General features: G+C 45.2%; 1 protein-coding gene across 1 annotated transcript in view; it reads left to right on the top strand.

Annotated features, from left to right (window-relative positions):
- LOC143927120 (copine-8-like) overlaps positions 1 to 21,666 on the top strand; it is a 212,663-nt gene extending 190,997 nt beyond the window's left edge. Inside the window, exon 6 of the mRNA XM_077451074.1 lies at positions 21,588 to 21,666. Coding sequence (XP_077307200.1) covers positions 21,588 to 21,666 — 79 coding nt within the window. The remainder of the gene's footprint in view (positions 1 to 21,587) is intronic.
- Positions 21,667 to 23,368: the final 1,702 nt, after the last annotated feature.

Below are 23,368 nucleotides of genomic sequence, written 5' to 3'. Positions count from 1 at the left end.
ATAGTGAGACCTGACAAATTGGATAAGGAGAAATAAGGGGCAGTTAGGAAACTGTACTTTATTTCTGATTGCTAGCTCTGCTGTGCAGTCAATCCCGCCTATGCCTTTTTGTACATAATAATTAGAGTTGTCCGGATACCACTTTTTTAAGACTGAGTACAAGTACCAATACTTTTTTCCAAGTACTCGCTGATACTGATTACCAATATTTTTTTATTATTATCATGTGACTGTGACACTAATATGCAGCACTGATGACGTGTGGACTGTGTCTGTATTTTTTTTTTTATCATGCTTTCTTTTTTGGGGGGAGGGGGGAGTGGACGGTGTCAGTGTTTTTTATTATTATTTTTACTATTTAACCTTTTTAATATTTATTTATCACAAGTAATCACTGACTGATGCATTTGGAAAAGGAAGGAGCCGGTAAATTACATATTTACCGACTCCTTCCTCCGCTCTCGATCCTAACAGATCGAGCAAGGAGGGGGCCCGGAAGACCACGGAGGGGGGTCGGAGGAGGATATGAGGACAGTCATAGAAGATCGGTGCAGCGCTAGGAAAGAATTACAATCACCGATCTCCCTGTATACTTTTCAATAAAGCAGCTGACAGCCACAGGAGGAATAGAAGGATAAACGGCTGTCAGTTGCTTTATTGAAATGTATACAGGGAGATCCGTGATTGTAACTCCTCCCCAGCGCTGCATCGATCACCCCTGACTGTCCAGGTATCAGATTAAAGCAGAGGTCCGCCCCAAAAAATAAAAAATTAAAACCAGCAGCTACACATACTGCAGCTGCTAGCTTTTAATATTTATGGGATTTCGGGGCTGTGTGATACCGAACCATCGCACAAAAGATAGAAAATAAAAAAATACATTACAGCCAATCCTGAAGTACAGGCTAAAATTACAATATTTGTATTTGATTCAAAACTAAAAAGCCAGCTTAACCCCTTAGAGCCGGCGCCTACTGGCCCTTTAAGACCCTTTTCACACCAGGGCGTTTTGCAGGCGCTATAGCGTTAGAAATAGCGCCTGCAAAACGCCCTAAAGAAGCTGCACCATTGTGTGTAGCGTGAAAGCCCCGAGGGCTTTCACACTACAGCGGTGCGCTGGCAGGACGTCAGAAAAAAGTCCTGCCAGCAGCTTCTTTGGAGCGGTGAAGGAGCGGTGTGTTTACCACTCCTCCACCACTGCTGCCCATTGAAATCAATGGGGCAGCGCTGTAATGCTGCCGGCAAAACGCCGCTATTGCGGCGTATTGCTGGCAGTTTTAACCCTTTCGCGGCCGCTAGCGGGGGTAAAAGCGCCCCGCTAGCGGCCGAAATGCGCCGCAAATCCGGCGCAAATCCGGCGCAAATCCGGCGGTAAAACGCCGCTAAAAATAGCGGCATTTTACCGCCGACGCAAGGTGCGGTGTGGTGTGAAAGGGGTCTAAGGGTTTAAGAACGCTGGGAGGTGTGGTGGAGCTTATGGTCATGTGACCGCCATGATTGGCTGTCACGGCCATCACATGATTGGAAAGCTCCCAATCGCAAGCAGAGAAAGGCAAATCCACTTTGCACTGAAAGTGCACTTGGAAGTGAAGCCGCTGTAGATCCGAGGGGGACATGCAAGGAAAATAAAAAACAGCATTTTAGCTTGCATGATTGGATGATAAAATCAGCAGAGCTTCCCCTAATTTCAGATCTACCCCTTAGATTTAGAGCGACTGCACTTCCAAGTGCACTTGCAATGCAAAGTGGATTTGCCTTTAGTAAATAACCCCCATAGTGTAATTTTTAATGACATTAGCATTGGTTAGAGACAAAGGAACACAATCTATAATGTGAAGTGTTCCGGAATATATCATGGGAGAGGAAAGATTTACCCTTGCCTTGATGCCAGTGACCAGGAATGACAGATCCTCAGCTGCTGTTTTTGGTGACATAATAGTGCTGGAAACTGAACTTTCCAAGACCTATTGTCATTTAAACTGCCTGAAAGAAAAACGTGTCATTGACGCTTCCAGATTCTAAACTTCTTAATTTGTTTTTTAATTCCAATGGGATAACAAGAAATCACTGAAATGATGGCATTTGTTAAGCAAATGTGTCTATTTGCTGTTGCTAATTCATTTTAAATTGGTAAACTAGCCTGGAAATCTCATTTAGCTAAAATAAGTAACATAAGAAAAGCGTAATCTTTAGCAAAGTTTCACAGAGGTTTATTTAGGACACACCTGATATTTGAAAGTCAAACCAGGAAACCATTTTCATGCCTAATTTTCTTGCTTCGGAGACATAATTGGTTCCTAGGGATGTGATGCCATCTGAATTCTAATGAATGGCATCCTGCCCTAATACAATATCAGCCTTTAGGTAGCTGGTGCATTTTGAAAGGTTCATAAACCAGAATTATATTTTGGATATGTATACATGGACTGCAGGGCCCCCCCCCGGCACAGTACAAGATGGGGTTGCAAGAGAATTGGGGTTTAACATATATATAAACTAACTAAAATCTAATATAAGCTTGAACATGGTAATGCCAGTTTCCCAACCCATGTTAAATACATAATACAGCCCGTGTAATGCATGTGTATTACCACACTCACTGGCATAAATGGGTCCTAAATGACTTGCGTTAGAGGATATTTGTTGTGGGGCTGTTGAGCTTTAAAGGCTTACTTTAGCGCTGAATTGCTTAAGAGTTTTCTTTTGGGAATAAACGTTTGGGAAGGTGTTAAGTATTAAGGGCTTTGTGGGTAGGTACAGCGTGATGCATTAATATATTGTAACAGAAGTCCAGCAATACACAATAGGTCCGGTGGGAAGGCAACCCGATTGGGAACACACACATTGGGGGTTATTTACTAAAGGAAAATCCACTTTGCACCGAAAGTGCACTTGGAAGTAAAGTCGCTGTAGATCCGAGGGGGACATGCAAGGAAAATTAAAAAACAGCATTTTAGCTTGCAGATGATTGGATGATAAAATCAGCAGAGCTTCCCCTCATTTCAGATCTACCCCTTAGATTTACAGCGACTGCACTTTGCACTGCAAGCGCACTTGGATTTGCCTTTCGTAAATAACCCCCATTGTAACAGCAATGGGGCAGTAGACTGAAGACTTAGAGGTGCCAACAGCTTCTGCCATAAGGATGCAAATGCAGCCTGGCCAGTCCGTACCCAAAGGGGACGCTTTCCAGATATTTGGAGTGGTCCCTGCACTTTCTCTACTCTTCCGTAACTTTTGCCCTTTCCCTGACCCTGTGTACTGTCCCTGCCAGATAGGTGACCAGTCCCTACTCTAGATACTCACAAAATGAGCTCCAAACCCAGGAGCCAGGGTCTTACATAGACTCTGCCTATCCCAAGATGGCTGCCAAAGTCACATGGGGTGCCAGCATCCAACCAGATAGCTGAATCCCTGTGACTGACGAAACCATAAAGGTTCCCCTCACTTATCTGCAATGCCGCTGCGGATGAGCGCCACCTGCAGTTGAGTGAAAAGACTACACCTACAGTGCCTTGCAAAAGTATTCACCCCCCTTGGCATTTTTCGTGTTTTGTTGCCCCACAACCTGGAATTACATAGATTTTTTGAGGATTTGCATCATTTAATTTACAGAACATGCCCACAACTTTGAAAATGTTTTTTTTTTTATTGTGAAGCAAGCAACAAATAGGACAAAATAACAGGAAACGTCAAAGTGCATAACTATTCACCCCCCTAAAGTCAATACTTTGTAGAACCATCTTTTGCACCTATCACAGCTCCAAGTCGCTTTGGATAAGTCTCTATGAGCTTGCCACATCTTACCACTGGGATTTTTGCCCATTCCTCCTTGCAAAACTGCTCCAGCTCCTTCAAGTTGCGCTTGTGAACAGCAATCTTTAAGTCTGACCACAGATTTTCTATTAGATTGAGGTCTGGGCTTTGATTAGGCTATTCCAACACATTTACATGTTCCCCCTTAAACCACTCAAGTGTTGCTTTAGCAGTGTGTTTGGGGTCATTGTCCTGCTGGAAGGTGAACCTCCATCCTAGCCTCAAATCACACACAGAGTGCTACAGGTTTTGCTTAAGAATATCCCTGTATTTAGCACCATCCATCTTTCCCTCAACTCTGACTAGTTTCTCGGTCCGGACTGCTGAAAAACATCCCCACAGAATGATGCTGCCACCACCATGTTTCACTGTGGATTGTGTTCTTTGGGTGATGTGATGTGTTGGGTTTGCGCCAGACATAGCGTTTTCTTTGATGGCCAAAAAGTTCACTTTTAGTCTCATCAGACCAGAGCACCTTCCTCCATACATTTTGCGAGTCTCCCACATGGCTTTTTTCGCAAACTCAGAAACGTGCCATTTTGTTTTTTGCTGAAAGTAATGGCTTTCTTCTGGACACTCTGCCATAAACCCCAACTCTATGGCGGGTACAGCTTATTGTTGTCCTATGTACAGATACTCCAGTCTCTGCTGGGGAACTCTGCAGTTCCTTCAGGGTTACCTTAGGTCTCTGTGCTCCTCTCTGATTAAGGCCCTCCTTGCCCGGTTCGTGAGTTTTGGTGTGCGGCCATCTCTTTGCAGGTTTGTTGTGCCATGTTCTTTCCATTTGGTTATGATAGATTTGATGGTGCTCCTAGGGATTATCAAAGATTTGGATATTTTTTTTAGAACCTAACCCTGACTTTTACTTCTCAACAACATTGTCTCTTAGACCCCTTTTACACTGGGGTGCTTTACAAGTAGTACCTGCAAAGCGCCCTGAACGAGCCGCTCCATTCACTCCAGTGTGAAAGTCCAAGGGCTTTCACACTGGAGCGGTGCGCTGGCAGGACGGTAAAAAAAAGTCCTGCTAGCAGCATCTTTGGAGCGGTGTGTATACCGCTCCTCCACTGCTCCTGCCCATTGAAATCAATGGAGCAGCGCGGCTATACCACCGGCAAAACGCTGCTGCAGCATCGCTTTGTGGGTGGTTTTAACCCTTTTTCAGCCACTAGCGGGGGTTAAAAGCACCCCGCTAGTAGCCGAATACCTCTGCAAATACGATGGAAAAGCACCGCTAAAAATAGAGGCGCTTTACCACCAACGCCACCCCCACCCCAGTGTGAAAGGGTCCTTGTTTGGAGAGTTCCTTGGTCTTCATGGCAGTGTTTAGTTAGTGGTGCCTCTTGCTTTGGTATTGCAGCCTCTGAGGCCTTTCAAAAAGGTGTGTATATGTAATGACAGATCATGTGACACTTAGATTGCACACAGGTGGACATCATTTTGCTAATTATGTGACTTCTGAAGGTAATTGGTCGCACCAGAGCTTTTTATGGGCTTCATAACAAAGTGGGTGAATGCATACTGTAATAGTGAGAGTCCCTGTCACCATGAATAGGGATGGAAAATGGACACAGAGTCTGCATGTCGGCGGACTGCAGAGCTTAGCTTTGAAATGGAGAAAACTGTTTCGGCAGTTTTCTCCAGGTTTTGCTATGGTCGGATGGTGCTGTGTAGTTTGGAGATTCCTCAGAGTCTTGGGAGGGACGGACTCTCCAACCCTGTGTCCAGGTCTTTTTCTATAGCCAGCAGGGTGTGTGCCCAGGTGCACAGAGCCCATATAACGAGGGGCTGGTGAGAGCAGAGAGTGGAGGAAGGTGGAGTGTGTGCAGCTTGTTACTGCTGCAAGACAGACCTGTGTGAGACTACATCCCTGGTAAGGGGGACTTCATGTCTGAAGGATTGGGAAGGTTGGGACGGCTTCAAGGGCCTGTGAGACCAGACAAGGGTCTGGGAGGCTGGGAGAACCGAGGCGACTAGCAAGTCCAAGGGGGACTGAAGGAAGTCTTGAAGTCTGGGGGACAGTAAGCAAACCCAGGGGTCTGGAGAATCCTGTTGAGGCCAGGAGTAGGCCCGGTTCAGCAGGGAACTGCAAGGCAAAGTAAGCCTAGGAGCCAGGAGGCTTGGCGTTTTCTGTTGTATGAATTTACTGAAGAAGAACCCCTGTGTGGGAAATCCTGTGTATAAACTTTATTTTGTTCCTGTTAATAAAAATGGGCTGCCATGCCCTCAAACCTGATTACTGACTGCTGTGGACTCACTACGTGAAGATGCATCTACCACTGAGCTAAACACCCCACTATTACAATACACACATGCCAATTATCAATTTTTTAATAGTTTTATGTGCCGTATTTATCGGCGTATTAGTAGGGAAGTTTAAGGGAAAAAAACGTATTTAAATCAATGCAGCCTTATCAGTGTCCATCTGCAGCCTTGTCATGCATCCTTATCAGTGTCATATGCAGCCTTGTCAGTGTCCTTTTTGACATTTAAAAATGCAATACAGAGCCGAATGTCCTGTGTATCTCGGTAGCTCTCTTTCGGGCACACTCGGCCACCAAGAACGGCTGAAAGCCGCCCAGAGGCTCAAAATCGGCGGTGTAACACACACCCACGATTTTCCCGTGATTTTAAGGTGCCTGTTATACGCCCATAAATACTGTATATATTATACTAGCTTTACTTCACCAACTTAGACTATTGTGTTCTGATCCATCACATATAATTCAGATTAAAAAAACATTGAACTAAAGGCTGTAATGTAACAAAATAGATAAAAAGTCAAGGGGGTGAATACTTTTGCAAGGCACTGTACCTACAGGCTTGCTTTAGCTGAAATTACAATGCAGCCTTTTTCAACCAGGGTGCCTTGAGGTTTCTTCAGGGGTGCCCTAGCAAAATGCCAAAAAATTGCCCAAAAATTGTATACAGGCCTGAGCGTGAATAAAGGCTGCCTTTTTTAGTTAAACTAAGTCATAGGTTTTCATTGTGTGCCATTATAACCTTCTAGCTGTCGGCGTCCTAATGACCAATGCCATCATTTGATGAGGAGGGTCAGTCGCCTGCATAGCATCCTTGTTTGACCCTCCCCTGCCCCTATCCATCAGCATTGGGGCTCACATTAGCTGAGTGATGGAGAAAAACTGAGTGAGGGAGAAGAGAAACATTGGAATACTAGTCAGTAGCAGTTTGCAAAAGTGTATTTGCTTTGGAAGAAAAAATCTAATCTGATGTTGGGTGTCCTACTTGGACTTGTGGATGTTGCTGCATTATGTAAAAGGATTAGAATAGCTTTTACATTTTAGAATGGGGTGCCTCGAAACTGTCCATAATTTTTAAAGGGTGCCTTGACTGAAAAAAGGTTGAGAAACTCTTCTAATGCTAGGATACCATCACCATGGCAAGTGATCATATACAAAGATGACATCAGCTCAGCAGAAAATGAAGACTTTGTGATAGCCGAGCTTTTTAAGTGTTTGGATGACATGCTTACCGGGTGTCATGTCACCCTACTAAGAGCTGCCATCACCTGGTATTGAAAAAAAATATATAGCAAAAGGGAAACTTGTTAAATTTAGAAGAAATTGTTCTCCTGAGCAGGATTTTTTTGCACAAGAGGAAGTCTAAGCCCTTGTACACACGGTCGGACATTCCGACAACCAAATCCGTCGGATTTTGTCCGAAACTGTTGCATACACACGGTCGGACAAAGTTGTCGGAAATTCCGACGTGATGACGTTATTTCGTTACGACGGGACTACGTTCACGCTAGTAGCCAATAGCTTTGATGTAGGAGTTTGATCTGAGCATGCGTGGCACTTTGTCCGATTGGAATTCTCTACACATGATCGGAGTATTTCCGATCGGAGCATTTTGTCAGAAAATTTTACCAACAAGTTGGAAAACTTGGTCCGTCGGATACTCCGACGGAAACAGTCCGATGTAGACCACACACAGTCGGAATATCCGACAAAACGGTCCGATCGGACACATTCCATCGGAATCTCTGACTGTGTGTACAAGGGCTTAGAACCTTCTATAAAACGAAAAGATTTTTAGTAAAAAGTATGCTGCGTCTCTTTTAGATGACGAAATAAAGAATGTGTTTGGCTTAGAACCCAACAATGTGATAAATATGGTGCCAACAATGTGGAAATTTTCACAAATAAATATGCAGCTGCCCCTTTAAGTGAATATGATCACTTTAAAAATAGAATATCAAACAAAAGATACGGCGCTGTTGTAAAAGCATTATAAATCATAAACATGACGTCAGAAAATTGCATGACAAAAAAAAAGAATATAGATATATATTTGTGTACATAAGTGTCCATAAAATACAACAGCCCTCCAATCACCATGCTTCAATAGCCCTTAAAGCGGAGTTACACCCAAAAATGGAACTTCTGCTTTTTCGGTTCCTCCCCCACTGGTGTGACATTTGGCACCTTTCAGTGGGGAGGGGGGGAGCACATGCCTGCCTAATACAGGTATCTTGCTATCACTTCCGGGCATAGATACCCGAGCCCGACACACGGGTATCTATGCCACTTCCAACACCTTCTCGCCCCCTGCTGTCTTCTGGGAGACACACAGGTCCCAGAAGACGGCAGGGACCAGTGGGATAGTGCAGCGCGAATCACGCATGTGCAGTAGGGAACCAGGAAGTGAAGCTGCAATGCTTCACTTCCTGATTCCCTTACCAAAGATGGTGGCGGCGGCGCCTGATAGTCGAGGGATAGATCGGCTTCAGGTGCCGACACCGTGGGCTCCCTGGACAGGTAAGTGTCCTTATTTTAAAAGTCAGCAGCTGCAATATTTATAGCTGCTGACTTTAAAAAAATAATAATAATTGGCGGACCTCCGCTTTAATAAGTGCTCCACCACACACTCACCAACCATAAGCCTTTAACAAGCCTCAAATATATACTTGTGTATTGTGTGCGCACGGCAGTCTGCGAGTGCACGGCAGTCTGCGAGTACCTGTGTATTGTGTGTGCACGTGGGTCTGCGAGTGCATGGGAGGTTAAAGGAAGAAGTAGGAAAGTGGGTAGAAAACGGGGTGGTTCAGTAATGAGGGAGGTGTGCTCCAGAGTGGTAAAACACACCCTATTGTGTGATTCAGTAAAGCAGAGCATGATGGGATATGAAGTCGCCTGGATGGGCACGTTATGCTACAGGAAGTCAGGACTCAAAATGCATTATTTGACATTGTGAACAGAGATATGCGGCTTGAGGGCTGCCATGGAATAGGTAAGTGGGAGATTAGCACATTGGGATGGTTGGGGCAGAAGACAAAGCTTCTATTTATTATGAAAAGCGAAATTCTGCCTGGAAAGGTGAACTTTGCCTTTAATGAAGCTTGTGCATCCTATAGTACCTGGACTTGGTGCGTGTTTAGACTGCCATAAAGGAGTCATTAGCTGTTCTTTAAGGCCCTATTCACACCAGATGCAGTTAGATGCTTTTTTGACTGCATTCCAACTGCATAGACAGTCCAAAATCCAGGTTATTCTATGGGCATAGTTCACACTATTACAGTGCAGTCAAGAAAAGTACAGCAAGCTGCATTTTTCTGCACTGCAAAATCGCCTCGTGCTTTAACTCCCTAAATGCCAGACTACCATGCTGCACCCACATTGCACACGATTGCAGGACAGTTGCAAAGGGGCCCCATTTGAGTGTAGTACCTGCCGAAAATGACAGGGGGTGTAATTTCTGCCGTGGCAGCTTTACATTCGTGGCACATGTACCCCACTGACTGCTGCCTCTGTGGTCGTACTTGAGTGGCAGTAAAAGTGTGGCTTAATCACTGGGTTTTACCACCCCTCAACCACACGTGTTAGGGATACCCTAACAGTTTTGTTTGGAGTGTAAAAGGGTAAAAACTGTTTGCCAGGTTTTTCCTTAACCACTTCAACCCCAGAAGGTTTACCCACCTTCATGACCAAACCATTTTTTGCAATACGGCACTGCGTTACTTTAGCTGACAATTGCGTGGTCGTGCAATACTGTACCCAAACAAAATGTGTGGACTTTTTTACACACAAATAGAGCTTTCTTTTGGTGGTATTTTATCACCTCTGTGGTTTTTATTTTTTGTTCTATAAACAAAAAAAACTGGTAATTTTGAAAAAAAAAAAAATTTTTTTTTTACTTTCTGCTATAAAACACATAAAATAAAAAAAAAGTAAAAATTAAATTTCTTCATCAATTTAGACCAATATGTATTCTTCTATATATGTTTGGTAAAAAAATCTCTAAGGCCGCGTACACACGCGGGGACTGTTCGCCCAACTTTGTTCGTCAAACAGTTTGAGCGGACAGTCCGCTCAAAATTAGCATGGACGGACTTGGCCACACGCGACGAACGAACAGTCCGCTGAAACTTGCGCGATGAAGTGAACGGCACGTACGACGGGACTAGAAATACGACGTCCTATACACTGCAATGCAACCTTCGCCGTGTAAATCCTTTCTGAGCATGCGCGGAACTTAGTTTGACGAACAAGCCTACACACGGGCGGACTGTCCGCTCAAACCAAGTTTCAGCGGACAGTTTTACGGAATTTCCGAAAAACTTTGTTCGTCAGACTGTCCGCTGAAACTGTCCGCTGAAGCCCACACACGAGCGGACTGTCCGCCGAAACACTGTTCAGCGGACAAAGTTGAGCGAACAGTCCCCGCGTGTGTACGCGGCCTAAGTGTATATTGATTGGTTTACCCAAAAGTTATAGCATCTGCAAACTATGTGATATTTTTCTTTCTTTCTTCTTTTTTTTTTTCCTAGCGACTTATAGCGAGACTGCGATATTGCGGCAGACAAATCAGACACCTAACTGACACTTCTGACACTTTATGGGGACCAGTGACACTAATGCAGTGATCAGTTCTAAAAAAAAATGCACTGTTGACAAGGTTGAAAAGGTTGACATCAGGGGCAAACAAAGGGTCAAATGTGTTCCCTGGGCATGCTTACTAACTGAGGGGGAGGGGGGGGGTGCTTTGACTGGGGGAAGGTAAATATCCGTGTTCCTACTTAGCGGAAACACAGGAACAATAAATTATCCTCTTACAGAAGGGCGATCTGCATTGTTTACATAGGCAGATCACTGTTCTGCCTGTTTCCCGAACGATCGGCAGGCCCAGCAAACATTTTCTGCTTATTTGCTCCCAATGTGCCCAATCACAGCAGGAACGGGTTGCCGCCTAAGTACGCCATACTAGGTACGTGATCTGGCACAGAGCGGCTGCCCTGCCGCAGTATATTTATGGTGGCCGATCCGCAAGCAGTTAAAGAGGAGCTCCAGGCTCCCCCCAGAAAGTTTAAAATCAGCAGCTATAAATACTTTAGGTGCTGACTTTTAATATACAGTAAGGACACTTGCCTGTCCAGGGATTCAGCCATGTCCTCACCCAAGCCGATTCTTCAGTCCGCTTCGGGTGCAGACGTGTCTCATTAAGAGAAACAGGAAGTGAAGCCTCACAGCCGGTTCCCTACTGCGCATGAGTAAGTTGCGCTATGATGCCTTGTGAATGGTCTTGTAGTCTTCTGGGACCTGTGATGTGTCCCAGAAGTCTCTGGGGGAAGGAGGGGGGGTGGGTCCTAACTTCTGACTTGGATCACTGCGGCAATCTGAGCCAGATGTGGGAGCGGGTACCTATCAAAACCAGGTACCCGCTCCCCTCAAAAAAGTAGCAAATGTTACAGTGAGGGGGATGCAAACACAAAGCATAATAAGCATTCCCTTTTGGGGGGAGCCCCCCTTTAAGCCTATGATCCGATGGAGTGGCCCCTACAGTAAGTGAGGGGAAACTCCCCAGTAGAGACGCGGGCAAGTAAACTTTTTGCCTTCGTTATTAGGCATTTCGGGAAGAAATGCCAGTTTGGCTTGGCTTCACTGTCAGATACGAAGGGATAAAGTAAACAGGGGAGGTAAGCCTCTGCCGATGTATTTGCTACAGATTAACTGAAAACAGAAATAATGCAAATGCCATCCCTGCAGTATGATAATATCGCGCGGGCAGCCAGGCGGCAGCGACTGTGGGAGGCATGCCGATACTAGTGATTTACCAAGGCCTATTGCTTGTTCGTAGAGCAGCCCAGGAAATTTCTAAATTACCCCCTTGCTGGAAGTACGAGGCGTCTAATTGTTTCTTCTTAACTGAGAAAGGCGAAAACTCAGCCTGATTCCAGTAATTTCCAAATATCTCATTACTAGATTTAATTAAGCCTTTCCACTAGCTCTATAAACACCGGGATCCCACTTGGTTAAGCTTTAGAAATAAGAGTTGTGCGCCGATTCAAGGCGGTGTTTGCTTGTAGCGAGTCAGCCATGCCAAATGGGCAAACACATGTATCATATCACATATGTCATGATACGGTTATAACAACTAAAGTGGCACATACTACAAACTTTGTTTTAACTACTTTTTCCCCCTTTCATGACCAGGACATTTTTTTGCTATTCTGCACTGCGCTACTTTAACCACATGCTGACCAGCGCACAACGATATACATCGGCACAACGGCGCGGCTGGGCAAATTGGCATACAGGTACGTCCCCTTTAAACCACGTAATTGTGGGTGCGCACGCCCGTTGCGTACTCCGTGACCATGCCCATGGGTCCCGCGGACACGATGTCCACCGGGGGCCCGCGATCGTGTCACGGAGTGGCAGAACGAGGAGATGCGTATGTAAACAAGGCATTTCCCTGTTCTGCCTAGCAACATGATCAGGGCGGGACTTACCATTGGGCGTGACTGGGCTCAAGCCCATGGGCCCCACCCAATAGGGGGCCCCGTCGAGATGCATAGCCGAGTGTACTCGGCTCTGCTCACAGTCACTCCCTATGATGGACATAACACAGGGACTGGGCGTGACTGTGAGCCGAGCCGAGTACACTTGGCTACTCTCGGCTCCACTCTGGACTGAGAGCTGCTGTAACGACATATTCGGCGACCCATCGCAGTTTGCTATGGAAGTGAGGTTCCGTCCCTGCCATCTTGCTACACCCCACACTCGTCCACAGTAAGGATACACTAAGAAGGGGTAAAGCGGACATGTTGTTACACCCACCGGAGTTTTGCATTTTAGACGTATTTATAACAGTGAAGTTAGTATATAGTGAAATACAGAACTTACAACTCCGTCCGACTACTTAGATGTTGAATTTTAAAAGTAGCGAACTTCTGTCAAATTAGCAAACCTGTGAGATGAGCAGGGTTACCGCTGCTTTTAAATTTCAAGATCTAAGTAGTCAGACTTAGTTGTAAGTCCTGTATTTCACAATATAAACTGACTTTACTGTTATAAATACGTGTAAAATGCAAAACTCCGGTGGGTGTAACAACATGTCCGCTTTCCCCCTTAGTGTATCCTTACTGTGGACGACTGTGGGGTATACCAAGATGGCGGCAACGGAACGTCACTTCCGTAGCAAACTGGGATAGGTCACCGAATATGTCGTTACACCGCCGATAGGACCCGAGAGCCACCGAGATACACAGGACTCTGTATCTCGGCGGCGCCATTTTTAAACTTCAAGACTGCAATGACAAGGCTGCAAATGACACTGGACAAGGCTGCAGATGGATGGACAAGGCTGCAGATGGACACTGATAAGGCTGCATTGATGGGCATTTAAATGTAATTTTTTTTCCTTAAAGAGTGGAGACTGCGAGCCAGACCTTTTCTTCCAACATCAGTGCCTGATCTCACAAATGTGCTTCTGGAAGAATGGTCAAACGTTCCCATAGACACACTCCTAAACCTTGTGGACAGCCTTCCCAGAAGAGTTGAAGCTGTTATAGCTGCAAAGGGAGGGCCAACTCAATATTGAACCCAACGCACTAAGACTGGGATGCCATTAAAGTTTATGTGCGTGTAAATGCAGGTGTCCCAATACTTTTGCCAATATGGTGTACATTTGACAATTGACCAATCCCGATGTACTGATGGCCCATCTCATTTCTTAAAGCGGTAGTAAACTTTTTTCGAAAATTGTACCTACAGGTAAGCCTATAATAAGGCACAGTGTAGGTACGGTGAATATCTCCTAAACTTGTGGTGTATAGGAGATATGCACACTGGATGCAGCTGGTGACGTCACTGGCGCATGCGCTCTGAAGGTCCGGCATACCGTACCGGAGCCACTCACACAGCTGGAGCTCGCAAACCCTGAAGAAGGGCCAGGGTCAGATGGAAGCAGTGCTGGTGCCAGGATTTTTGACACCCTAGGCGAAATCTAATTTTGCGGCCGCCATTGGCCTCACCCCAGACTCCACTCCCTTTTCCCCGCCCATGTGACAGGAGGCGGCGCTATACGGGAAGCATTGACCCTGCTTCCTCTAGTGCTGGTTCCAGTGCTGCGCCTCTAATTACACTACCGGCCAGACGAAGCAGCTGCCTGAAACTGAGTTAGTTGCATGCTGCAGCCTGCAGAGCATGCAGACACGGTGGGAAATCAGCAGCCAGGCACCCCTAGGCAGCAGTGCGCCCTAGGCGGCTGCCTAGTTTGCCTAGTGGTGGCACCGGCCCTGGATAGAAGCCCTGTCAGCGGGTGACAGCCCACCGCTGGAGGGCTTTGTCCTAAGGTAAGTATTCCATACGATGCATACTAGCACATTATGCCATTGCCTTGCAGGGCTTTTTTATTTACATGCTGCGGTTTACTACAAATTTTAAGGCTTAAAATATCAGGTCAGTACAAATACCCCCCAAATGACCCCTATTTGGAACTCCAGCCAAAATGTTTGTGATGTAAGAAGTATGTATGTTTTTCACTGCACTTTTTTTTCCTGTAAATTTTACGACAACAAAATCCGATCGTTTTTTTTTTTTTCCGATCGTGTGTAGAGAATTCCGACGCACATAGTGCCACGCATGCTCAGAAAAAAATTTGAAGACGAAAGCTATTGGCTACTGGCCTCTACGTAGTCCCGTCGTACGTTTTGTACGTCACTTCGTTCCGAACGATGAGATTTTCCGACAGCTTTGTGCGACCGTGTGTATGCAAGACAAGTTGTGGGCAAAATCCGTTGGATTTTGCGGTCGGAATGTCCGACTGTGTGTATGGGGCATAAACCTTTTTCTGGCATTTGTTGGTTTCAAGATAAAATCTTTTTTTTTTGCTAGAAATTTACTGAGAACCCCAAATAATATATATACATTTTTTAGTAGAGACCCTAGAGAATAAAATGGTTGTTGCAATATTTTATGTCACACTGTATTTGCGCAGCAGTCGTTCAAATGCAATTTTTTGGGGAAAAAAAATACTTTTTTTTTTAACCTTTAGCCCAATTAATTTTTTTTGTATAATGTGAAAGATTTTACAAAAAAAGGGAAAAGTGAGATCGCGCTATAGGTTAAAGCGGGAGTCCGCCGGGAGTTCCGCCGTTTTTTTTTAAAAAGCCAGCAGCTACAAATACTGCAGCTGCTGACTTTTAAAATAAGGACACTTACCCGCCCAGCGCGCCCGCGATGTCGGCACCCGAAGCCGATCTCTCGATCCATCTTGGGTATGGGAATCAGGAAGTGGAGCCCTTCGGCTTAATTTCCCGGTTCCCTACTGCGCATGCGCGAGCCGCGCTGCGCAATAAGGATGGACCCGCTGCCTCTGGGATCTGTGTGTTTCCCAGCAGGCAGCGGGGGACTTTCGGAAAGGGGCGTAATCTACGCCCCTTTCCGCAGAGAGCTATCCCGGAAGTGGGTGCAGATACCTGTACTGTACAGGTACCTGCACCCCCCTCCCCCCTGAAAGGTGCCAAATGTGGCGCCGGGGGGGGGGGGGAGGGTTCCAATGAGCGGAAGGTCCACTTTAGGGTGGACCTCCGCTTTAAACCAGGAAAAAGGGAATGAGTATGAGCTGCCTCCTCCCAACATGGGGGGGAGGTAACACTGTGGAAGGAGGGGGGGGGGGGGGGAGTAGATGTGGCACTATTCCTTAAAGGCACCTATAATTATATACTTAAAGTGGAACACCAGTAAAACCTCATATATAAGTGATACAATCTATATAAAATTCAACCCTATGTGAGAGCTGCTAAATACAGCAGGTGCCAAATATGTACGTGACGTGTTGGTGGGGTAATGGTGGAAAAACTTTTGGGAAAAAAAAAGTTCACACTGTGGCAGCGAGCTTACGGTGTGGTGTGAAAGGGGTCTTATTGAAAGTGAAAGTAAAAGAAAACCCCAAATATTGGGTTGTCCCCAGAAAAGTAAATAAGGGGAAATATTCCAATGGGGACACTAGCTCTGGTGACCTGGGGGTCCACTCACTTCCTGTTTAGTTATGGGTCAGGATGTGAAGGGAAATCTCTCCAATGGAACACAGGTGGTGAAAAATAATTTGACAGGGGTTATAGGGCTTCCTTGCTCTTTCCAAAATGAATACCAAAGTTTTGCCTTTAGCTCTACTTGAACCACTTCAGCCCCGGAAGATTTAGCTGCTCAATGACCAGGCCAATTTTTGTGATACGGCACTGCGTCGCTGACAATTGCGCGGTCGTGCGACGTTGTACCCAAACAAACTTGAAGTCCTTTTTTTCCCACAAATAGAGCTTTCTTCTGGTGGTATTTTATCATCTCTGCGTTTTTTATTTTTTGAGTTATAAACAAAGAAAGAGCGACAATTTAAAAAAACACAATATTTTGTACTTTTTGCTATAATAAAGAAGCTAATTTCCTCAGTTTAGGCCGATATGTATTCTACATATTTTTGGTAATAAAAATCGCAATAAGCGTATATTGATTGGTTTGCACAAAAGTTATAGCAGCTAAAAAATAGGGGAAAGATTTATGGTTATAAATAATAATAATATTAATATTATTATTGTTTTTATTTATTTTTTCACTAGTAATGGCGGTGATCAGCGTTTTTTTTTTTTTTGTATCGGGACTGCGACATTATGGCAGACAAATCAGATACTTTTGACACATTTTTGGGACCATTGGCATTTATACAGTGATCAGTACTATAAAAATGCACTGATTACTGTGTAAGATGTCACTGGCAGGGAAGGGGCTAACATTATGGGGCTATCAAGGGGTTAACTGTGTTCCCTAGGGAGCGAGTCTAACTGTGGGGTGAGGGGACTGACTAGGTGAGGAGAGCGATCATTGTTCATATTTAGTATGAACAATAGATCACTCTCCTCACCCCTGACAATGCGGAGATCTGTCTGTTTACATTAACAGATCTCCGTTCTGTCTCTGTGTGGAGCGACCGCGGGTGCCTAGCGGTCAGCATGACCACCGGACACGCGCATCGGCTCCAGCGTCCGGTGGCGCGCACGTGCCCCCCCCCCCTAGTGGTCAAAAGGCGAACTGACGTACAGCTACATCTGTTCGCCCAGGGGAGCCAACCTGCCACAGTACAACTGCGGAGCCTGGTCGGGAAGGGGTTAATGACAGTCTTTAGTATTCTCTTCTGCTTCTTCCCCAGGACCCTGCAGCTACATGAAAGGTTATGTATGAAGGGGAGGGGTAGGGGAGCTGGGTCAGCACAGAGTGATTAGACACTCCCAGAGGAGGAGAGGGCTAGGACATGCAAGGGGGGTTGGGGGTGTGCTAGGGAATTTACTCCCCAGGAGTAGTCATGTTTTCCAGCAAGTTCAAAGGCACTTTGCAATTAATTAAAAGTAATTTATGGAAAGGAAAACACTGGAAGATAGCATGATAATTGTTTTTTCTGCATTTTTTTAGTTTAGTGACAGGGTCTCTAGAAAGTATTTTTTTTACACCTCTGAATATGGATGAAACGTGGGATGAGGAGCTCCCCAAACTGTAGCGGGTAGAAGACACGGCTGGACGGATGAGGCCAGAACGCTGGGCATTTATTTTGTTCTGATCTGCCTCTCAGCCTTTGCTTTGCTTTGCTGATCCCTTTGTGCTTATGAATTTTTATTCTTCTTTTGCAAACATTCAAGAATTGTATTTTGCTGCAATCACTAAGTCTTTGTAACCGGCCCGTTGTCCTGAAGCTCAGGCTTGAGTACATCTTTATTCAATGACCTCTGTGCCTATTTTTTCCAATCCTGAAAACCTTGTTATAGGCAGCACCGCATTGGAAAAACGAAAGGGAAAAATATATGTAATGAATGAGCAGCCTGTGCATGCGTGTGATAAATGTGCCACACTGTTACATTTATTCTTTTTTGTAACCTTTCATGGTGAACATAAAAAATAATGTATAGAGAGAATGTAGAATCAGAGTGAAGGTGTATGGTCATCACTGGTCAGTGAGATGAGCTGAAAGAGAAATGTTCTATCTTTGTTCCAAATTTCCCTTTTGCTGTAGCAGTGCTTACAGACTGTAGATTGCAGCCATCCAACCATCAAATGATCGTTCCTTTAAATCAGTGGTCTGCAAACTGCAGCCCGTTGCTTGCCGTTATCTGGGCCTTGGAGCGATTTTCTTCCCACTGATAACAAGACACTTTTCCTCCCACTGACACCACAATGGTGGCATTTGTTCTCCCATTTGATACCAATGATGGGGCACTATTCTTCCCAATGACACCAATGATGGGGCACTATTCCTTCCACTAATACCAATGATGGGACATTATTCCTCCCACTGACACCAATGAATGAATGAAATGCTTGTATAGCGCACAATGCGAACTGAATCGCCTCTAGGCGCTGTGGCGAGCTTTGATCATCTGCTAAAAAAGGAAGGTCTTGAGTTTTTTCCTAAAAGATGATGGGGCACTATTCTTCCCACTGACACCAATGATGGGGTACTATTCCTCCCACTGACACCAATGATGGGGTACTATTCCTCCCACTGACACCAATGATGGGGTACTATTCCTCCCACTGACACCAATGATGGGGTACTATTCCTCCCACTGACACCAATGATGGGGCACTCTTCTTTCCACTGACACCAATAATGGGGCACTTTTCTTTGCACTGATACCAATGATGGGGTACTATTTCTCCTTCTGATACCAATGATGGGTCACTATTCCTTCCACTAATACCAATGATGGGACACTATTCCTCCCACTGACACCAGCGATGGGACACTCTTCTTTTCACTGACACCAATAATGGGGCACTTTTATTTGCATTGATATCAATGATGGGCACTATTCCTTCTCCTGATACCAATGATGGGGCACTATTTCTCCTTCTGATACCAATGATGGGCAGGGGTGTTGCTAGGTGGCAAAAGGACCAGGGACTTTATTTGTACGCGAAGCAGGTTTTTTTTGGCTGGGCCGTGACACTGACAGCAGTGACCTACCTACACTAACCTACCTGACCTACCTACACTAACCTACCTGACCTACCTACACTGACGATAGTGACCTACCTACACTCACCTGCCTGACCTACATACACTGGACATTTACATACACTGTCCTACATACACTAACAGTAGTGACCTACCTACACTGACGATAGTGACCTACCTACATACACTGGACATTTACATACACTGACCTACATACACTAACGGTAGTGACCTATCTACACTGACTTGCCTGACCTACCTATACTGACTGACCTACACATACACTGACATTTACATACACTGACCTATCTACACTGACATTGACATACACTGACCTATCTACACTGACATTAACATACACTGACCTACCTACACCGACATTGACATACAGTGACCTATCTACACTGACATTTACATACACTGACCTACCTACACTGACCTACCTAGACTGACATTTACCTACACTGACCCACATACACTGTCTGACCTACCTCAGCCGTGGTGTGCAGTGTCACAGCAGCCAGGCAGCCAGTCCTCAGAGTAGGAGCCTGAGGAGGAGAGGAGAGCGGCCCGCCCGAGCGCCAAGCAGGGATGTGGCGCGGCAGCCGCTTTGTAATTCCCGCCTTCTGGATCCAACAGTGCCTATGATGGACGTCACACGTCCCATGGTCCCGGCCTTGGACCAGTGGGATGTCCATCATAGACGTGCAGGCTCCAGAAGGCGGGACCTGCTATGGCAATCGGCCACACTCGGCAGTACTTGGGATCAAATTGGTCCTGGCGCTCAGGGCTAGCAATGGAGACCCTGCAGAGCTGACACTCGGGAGTTTAGGGGGTCACATTCGGGGCTTCAGCCCCCCTAGCCACCCCCTCCCGACGCCCCTGATGATGGGCCACTATTCCTTCTCCTGAAATCAATGATGGGACACTCTTCCTCCCACTGACACCAATGATGGGACACTTTTCTTTCCACTAATACCAATGATGGATCACTATTCTTTGCATTGAAACCAATGATGGGACAATATTCCTCCCACTAATACCAATGATGGGTCACTATTTTCCGCACTGACACCAACAATGGGGCACTCTTCTTTCCACTGACACCAATGATGGACACTATTCTGTCTCCAGACACAATGGTGGGACACTATTCCTCCCACTGATACCAATGATGGGGTACTATTCCTTCCACTGGCACCAATGATGGGGCACTCTTCATTCCACTGACACCTATGATGGGGCACTTTCCTTTCCACTGATACCAATGATGGGGTACTATTCCTTTCCACTGATACCAATGATGGGGTACTATTCCTTCCACTGACACCAATGATGGGGCACTCTTCATTCCACTGACACCGATGATGGGGCACTTTCCTTTCCACTGATACCAATGATGGGGTACTATTGCTTCTTCTGACACCAATAATAGGACACTATTCCTCCCACTGATAACAATGGCAGTATTCTTTTTTCTGACAACAATGGTGGGGCACTGTTCCTTCCACTGATACCAATGATGAGCACTATTCCTTCCATGGACACTAAAGATGTATTGTTTACTCCTATTGTCGCCAGGACAATTTCTACTCCCAATGGCCACAGTCCGGCCCCCCTAAGAGTCGGTTCACACTGAGGCTGCACGACTTGCAGTGCGACTGCCTCAGGCGACCGGGATCCGACTTTAGCGGCAACTTGCAAAATGACTTCTGTATAGAGGTCAATGCAAGTCGCCCCAAAAGTCGTACAGGAGCCTTTTTCTAAGTCGAAGCGACTTCCAGTAGAACGGTTCCATTGCACAGAACAGGACGTGACTTGTGAGGCGGCTAAGTCGCCTGACGAGTCGCCCCTGTGTGAACCGGCTCTAAAGCCTGAAGGACAGTAAACTGGCCCTTTGTTTAGAAAATATAAAAATCATGTGTAAAGCTGTATAAAAGCCAAAAAATTTAATATATTGCAGCTAACCAGTCATTAGATGTGGTGGCTGCATTTGTTTTCTTTTTTTGGCCTTTTTTCCTTTATTTTCACCTGCCAGTAACGCACCTCCTGTATTAAGGCGCCCCCACTCTGGATGAAGAAGCTTAGGGGGCACCTTCGGACATAAGCATTGTCAGTCTGGGTGGGGTGGGGGGGGGGGTGTTAGATGTACTAGAAGTTTTAGCTACACTAATAAATTGAAGCCAAACTCCAGTAGTAGATTCTGGCAATGAAGAGGACTATGCAAACAAGAGGTTACATTTACATTAGATAGGGTTAGTGTTGAAGTGAGTTTTTCCCTTTTTTTTTTGCCTTCTCTGCAGAAGATTACATTAAGCGGACGGTAAGGAGAGCCTTTGAGATGAAGCCTTCGCTAGAGGGCACCCCATGGGGCCAAATTCTCATCTTCCCTCACCACAGGAATGTCCATGATTCAGCAGCTCCTAATAGTTTGGACAGACCACAAACTCCCATCCCATTATTGAAATAAATATTCTGCGTTGAATATTTGTGTTCACACTTCATTTAATTTTCTTTGTATCCAGGTTCAATGTGGACTCCCGGAGCTGCAATATATCAAAGCACGTGAGTGTCACCGTTGTTGGCAGTAATAACATTTGTTAGTAGGTCGTCCATCAATCATTCCATAATATGCAGCTGACTCCCTCTGGCACCAATTCCTGCGTTCACCACGATGCATATTTCTGTGTGTATTTATATATGTTCTGTAGGTAGATCGCTAATCACTTCTCTCTGTTCCTCTCTTGCTTTCGTGTTGTTGGACCTGCAGAAGGTAATTATTGATATGGATAACAATATTGATCCTGTTATTGAACCACAAAAGAGAGCATCTTAAAAGCAATGCATGCCAGTTACTGGTCCAATTTATTTGTTTATATGTTTAGAAGTTGATTAAATTATGCTTTATACCAATTTTTTATTTTTTTTAAATTTCTATAAAATCTTATTTAAGTTATTTAATACAAAATGCAATTGTGACTGCTACAAAAGAATGCTGGGCTTGTTTATAAAGCCTCATACACACGATTGGACTTCAAACAAACTTTCCCGTAGATTTCTGTCCAAAGGGCGTTGGCCGTGAACTTGTATTGCATACACACGGCAGGACTTTTTCAGCCAACTTTCACCAAATCACGTGGTTTTTCTGCTCTTTACCGCCTCCTTTGGTCAACTTCTGTATTGTCCGATCTTTTGCATTGGTTTGGAGCATGCATGTTTGTACTTTGGATGGTTTTCTGTACACATGATCGGACTTTGCTCCATTGGACTTATGTTGCCGAAAAGTTGTGCGATGAAAACTGAAAAAGTTTGTCCGATGGATCGTATACACGGTCGGATGTTGCCTTAAAACAGCTCATTTGCATGTTTGTTGTCAAGTCCGATCGTGTGTACGGGCCTTAAGAAAGCACAGAACTTTTTGTTTGCTTGATGACAGTCTTGCTAGACTGACTTATGAAAAACAGCCATAAACATCACAAGGCAGTTGGGGCTGCAGGTGTTCCGTCAGATTAGGCGACCCGTCAGAATTGGTAACGGAAGTGAAGTTTTCCGTCGCCGCCATCTTGCTACACCACGCACTCCTCCACAGTAATGCCCTGTACACACGATAGGATTTTCTGACAACAAAACCGTGGATTTTTTCCCGAAGGATGTTGGCTCAAACTTGTCTTGCATACACACGGTCACACAAATGTTGTTGGAAATTCCGAACGTCAAGAACCTGGTGACATACAACACGTACGACGAGCCAAGAAAAATTTAAGTTCAATAGCCAGTGCGGCTCTTCTACTTGATTCCGAGCATGCGTGAACTTTTGTGAGTCGGACTTATGTACACACGATCAGAATTTCCGACGACAAGTTTTGTTGTCGGAAAATTTGAGAACCTGCTTTCAAACATTTGTTGGTGGAAATTGTGACAACAAATGTTCTATGGAGCATACACACGGTTGGACTTTCCGACAACAAGCTCACATCCAACATTTGTTGTGGGAAAATCCTATCATGTGTACAGGGCATAAGGATGGGGACAAGCAGACATCTTGTTACACCCACCGGAGTTTTGTATTTCACAGTTATTATTAACAGGAAATGGAACATATATGGTGAAATATAGTATTTAGAAATCCATCAGACTGTTTACATATTGAATTATAAAAGCAGCAGTGTTCAGTCACATTAGCAATCCCGTGAGATCAGCAAGTTTGCCGCTGCTTTTAAAATTCAACATCTAAACAGTCCATCGGATTTCTAAAAACTGTATTTCACCTTATAAGCTTTGTTTCCTGTTAAAAATAACTGTGAAA

Source organism: Lithobates pipiens, unplaced genomic scaffold (assembly GCF_037356315.1).
Source record: "Lithobates pipiens isolate NorthernLeopardFrog02 unplaced genomic scaffold, aLitPip1_a1.2 Scaffold_23, whole genome shotgun sequence".
Lineage (NCBI taxonomy): Eukaryota > Metazoa > Chordata > Amphibia > Anura > Ranidae > Lithobates > Lithobates pipiens.
The sequence above is the reverse complement of the archived record's forward strand: the minus strand, read 5'-3'. Positions and strand labels throughout refer to the sequence as shown.